At 42.1% G+C, this 4064-nt stretch overlaps 2 protein-coding genes across 2 annotated transcripts; both read right to left on the bottom strand.

The window, feature by feature from the left end:
• Nucleotides 1–564: 564 nt before the first annotated feature.
• Nucleotides 565–1616, bottom strand: LOC130622554 (uncharacterized protein K02A2.6-like). The gene is made up of 2 exons (XM_057438057.1): nt 1019–1616; nt 565–767 (listed from the first exon to the last, which is right to left on the bottom strand). The coding sequence occupies exons 1-2, from the start codon at nt 1614–1616 to the stop codon at nt 565–567; spliced, it is 801 nt and encodes a 266-aa protein (XP_057294040.1).
• A 1577-nt stretch (nt 1617–3193) lies between these two features.
• Nucleotides 3194–3802, bottom strand: LOC130622367 (uncharacterized). Its single transcript, XM_057437853.1, has one exon. The coding sequence runs from the start codon at nt 3800–3802 to the stop codon at nt 3194–3196; it is 609 nt and encodes a 202-aa protein (XP_057293836.1).
• Nucleotides 3803–4064: the final 262 nt, after the last annotated feature.

Raw genomic sequence — 4064 nt, 5'->3', positions numbered from 1 at the left:
ACCTCTTTGTAAATTATTTTCCTTAATAAAGAATGAACAGTTGTTTTGAAAGCCTAGTGTGGCCAATTAAGTCCAAACACGTAAAACACAAGTCTGGTTTTAGTGATGTACATATTCTTGTTGTCAGAACACACGCGGGACTGATTATTTTAGAAAGCTCCCCACCCATTGACCATGCCTGTACACTCCGTCAGCTAGGAAAGAAATATCCCCATGTGTCCTTAGCTTCATCAACATATACATATATATATACTGTTATGTTTCAGGGTCGATTAGAAGACGAGATATGAATGGATCAAATCGTTACATAAATGAATACAAATTGAAGGGATGCTGCCATCTTTGATCTCAGCATCGAAGAGGAGACTTGCGGTGACTCAGCAAAACAAATAAGTAAAGATGGCAGCTGCACTGCGGGATACAACAACCCTCCCCAAATGGGATTCTGCCCAGAAGCAAAGAGCAAGACAAAGAGGCTGTCGCGAAAAACAAATTTAAATATATCGTAAATATAACCATGTAAATATAACCGTGTATATATGTCTTGAAAAATAGAAATGAATTTCAATCTCCAACTTTGAAGTTGTTCATGTATCCAGGAAGTCTAATAGCTCTACCCGATCTAGTAAAATATGCTGGATCATGTTCATGATCTGAGTCTTCTTGATATGCAATAGTTTCATAAGATTCGTCTAAGTTGATTTCTTTATCTGCAAGTAATGTGAAGTATTGCGGCTGGTTGTCACTTATAGTGTCGGTGTCTTCGGCTATATTGGATGATCGACTCGGTTGATAATGGAAGTCGTAACGATACGGCTTGATGTGACTCTTGTGTCGAATTGTCGTTCTATTCTTCTAGTCGATCAGGGTGACGGTGTTTCTATGATTTCTCTCGACATGGTATGGTGTTTCTTCATAAAAGCTGTCCAGTTTTGACTTGAATTTATTGCGTTTGACTAAAACCGTTTCATTTTCTTCGAAGTCTCGATGTTGTGCATTTCTTGCGGCATCGGTATACATCTTTCCATTTCTTGTGAAGTGTTCTCTATAGCTGAAGTTGGTTCAAATGATGGTATACCGTTGTTTGGTTTGTGTTTGAGGAGCATATCAGCTGGTGAAACGCCGGTGATAGAGTGCGGTGTGGTTCTGTACATGAGAAGAAAGTGGTTAAGTTCTTTCTTCCAGTCTTTCTGTTCAGTGATTGCACATTTTATGACTTTACTTAGCGTCCTATTGAATCTCTCTACTTCACCGTTCCCTTGTGGATTATAGGGAGATGAACGTTCATGGTGAATGTTCCGCTCTTTAAAATATTGCTCGATTTCTGCTGATGTAAATTGAGGATCGTTGTCGGAGCAAATTTTGCCATGATATCCAAACATAGAAAAGGTTTTCCCGAGACAATTGATAACATGTCGTGTTGTGGTTGATCGGATGGTAATGGCTACAGGATATCGAGTTTTATAGTCTATGATGACAAGGATTGACTCGTTGTTCGGCGGAAGCGGTCCTTTAAGGTCAATTGCTAGATGTTCCCAGTTGTTTGTTGGTGGTGATGGTATTTCCATAGGTGATGTTTTCTGCTGCTGGGAGTGTTCACTTGACATGCATGGCATGAATTGATGAGGTCTTCAATTTCTTTGTTGATTGTTGGCCACCAGACTTTTTCGCGTAGTAGACTCTTCGTTTTGACGATGCCTTGATGTTGAGAATGCGCAATGTCAAGGACTTTTCTGCGTAGTGATTTAGGTATCAGGATCTGATGGTTTTTCATAATTATGTCTTGACACGTACTAAGTTGGTTTCTGATACAGTAAAAGGTGTTGTTCTTGGACCAATTGTTTTGTTGAATGGCTGTGTATAGCTGTTGTAGGTCAGGATCTTAAAGAGTTGCTTTGGCGATTTCTTGAGTGGACATCGATTTCGGTATTGTGTTGGTTGTCAACATTCGCATGTACTGCTCCACATCGTTGATGGTATCTGCGGTAGCAGGAAGTGGATGTCTTGAGAGGTAGTCTGCTGGATTGTTCTTTCCTGGTTCATACTTTATGGTTGTGTCATATGCTTGAAGTTTAAGCAACCATCTTTGGATACGCGGTGGTGGATTTGAAGTATCGGACAGCATTTTCTCAAGCGGCTTGTGATCGGTGCCGATAGTGACAGCGTTGTGGTAGATGTAATAGTGAAAGTGTTGACAAGCCCAGAGTACGGCAAGGGCTTCTCTCTCTGTTTGGCTGTATCGTGACTCTGTATCGGTCAATGCGCGAGAACCATATGCTATCGGTTGGTAGGATTGGTCACTCTGTTGTTGTGTGAGGATACCACCCAGACCATGCGGACTAGCATCGACATAGACTTTGGTGTTAGCTTTTGGGTCGTAGAATGCTAATGTTAATGCTTTTGTGAGTCCTAGCAGAAGCTGTTGGTACGCGTTTTCTTGATCATCACTCCATACGAAAGCTGTGTCGTTCTTTGTTAGATCTCTGATTGGAGCCGTGATTGATGAGTAATTTGGAATGAAGCGGTTGCAAAAGTTGACCATTCCAAGAAGCGATTTTACTTCGGTGACGTTGCTCGGTGTTTTCATCTGCTGGATGGCTGAAATTTTAGCAGGATCAGGTGAGATGCCTTTATCTGACATGACCGTTGTATGTGAGGGTAGCAACAGCGAATCGGCATTTGCTTTGGTTGACTTTGAGGCCATTTTCGCCTAGTCGCTGGAACACACGTTCAAGGTTCTTGTCGTGGTTCTCGATGGAGGTACCCCAAATCAAGATGTCGTCACTGATGTTTTTCGCACAGGGGCAACCACTGATCGCAACTTCAATTCGTTTTTGAAAACTTTCAAAAGCACTGTTGATTCCATATATCAATCGTTTATATTGATGTAAGCCTTTATGTGTCGCAAAGGCGGTGATGTGACGGCTTTCTTCATCGAGTTCTATTTGATGGTAGCCTTCGGTCACGTCGATCTTTGAGAAGTACATGGCACCATGGAGTTCGGTTAAAATGTCCTCTAACTTTGGTATTACATGACGTTCACGTATGATTGCTTTGTTTGCCTGTCTCATATCCAGACAAAGTCTAATTTTTCCAGAGGGTTTGGCCACAGGTACGATTGGATTGAGCCATGTGGTTGGGCCATCAACTTTTTCAATGATCTCTGCAGTTAGGAGTCGGTCAATTTCACAAGCTACTTTTCTTTCGTGTGGAAAGGTACCCTTCGAATCAGTTGTTGAACTGGTATAACATCCGGGTTGATGTGTAGTTTTAACTTGAAATCTTTCAGTAAACCGGTTCCTTCGAAGACAGATTGATGGCGGTGTCGGATCTGCTTGGTGGATAAAGGTGTTGTGTCTGGATTTATCTCCATGGCTGCGACTTGTTGTGGTGGTCCAACTCGAAGGATGTCAAGAGCTTCAGCGGTGTCTTTACCCAACAAGGAACCCTTGTTACCAGGAACGATGTAAAATTTTGCGATATTGGTTTGATTGTTTGAACCAATAGAGGCGGTAATAACTCCTTTCAGGAAGATTGGTTTTTCAGCTTTGTATGGGTAGATTTTAACTTTGTATTCGTGCACAACAGGTCGCGGTGTTATGAGGTTAAAGCTTGCTTCATCTAGGATGTTGATGGTGGAACCTGAGTCGATGATGACTTCGACGGTGCATCCATTGATGGTGACAGGAAATGTTGGTGATTTTTGTCCAATTTGAAAGAAGTAAACATCGTCCTCATCTTCTGAGCTGTCAATTTCTGTGGCACGGGCATGTTGACGATTGTGTGTGGTATCTTTTTTCATCGAACTTTTGGTTTTTTGGAAGCAGACGGTTGCGAAATGTCCGATTTTCCCACAATGATTACAGGTAGCGTTTCTGCTGCGGCGGCATTCTTGAGCTCAGTGACCACTAGCTCCACATCGTGTACATGCGGTGTTGCTGTTTCGTCGATTGTTGTTGCTGCTATGCCCATTGTTGTTTTGGCGGTTGTTGCTGTTTTGGCGATAGTTGTTATTCTGCCTGTTGTTATTGTTACGATGTCTCCTGTTGTTTTGACGCCCATGA

This window comes from Hydractinia symbiolongicarpus, chromosome 1 (genome assembly GCF_029227915.1).
Source record: "Hydractinia symbiolongicarpus strain clone_291-10 chromosome 1, HSymV2.1, whole genome shotgun sequence".
Taxonomy (NCBI): Eukaryota; Metazoa; Cnidaria; class Hydrozoa; order Anthoathecata; family Hydractiniidae; genus Hydractinia; species Hydractinia symbiolongicarpus.
This window is presented reverse-complemented; position numbering and strand designations above follow the sequence as displayed.

Coding starts and splice junctions, on each gene's coding strand:
- LOC130622554 (XM_057438057.1), bottom strand. CDS start 1,616: ATGCCATGCATGTCAAGTGAACACTCCCAGCAGCAGAAAACATCACCT. Junction 768..1,018: donor TTCACAAGAAATGGAAAGAT/GTATACCGATGC, acceptor CATCCAATATAG/CCGAAGACACCGACACTATA.
- LOC130622367 (XM_057437853.1), bottom strand. CDS start 3,802: ATGAAAAAAGATACCACACACAATCGTCAACATGCCCGTGCCACAGAA.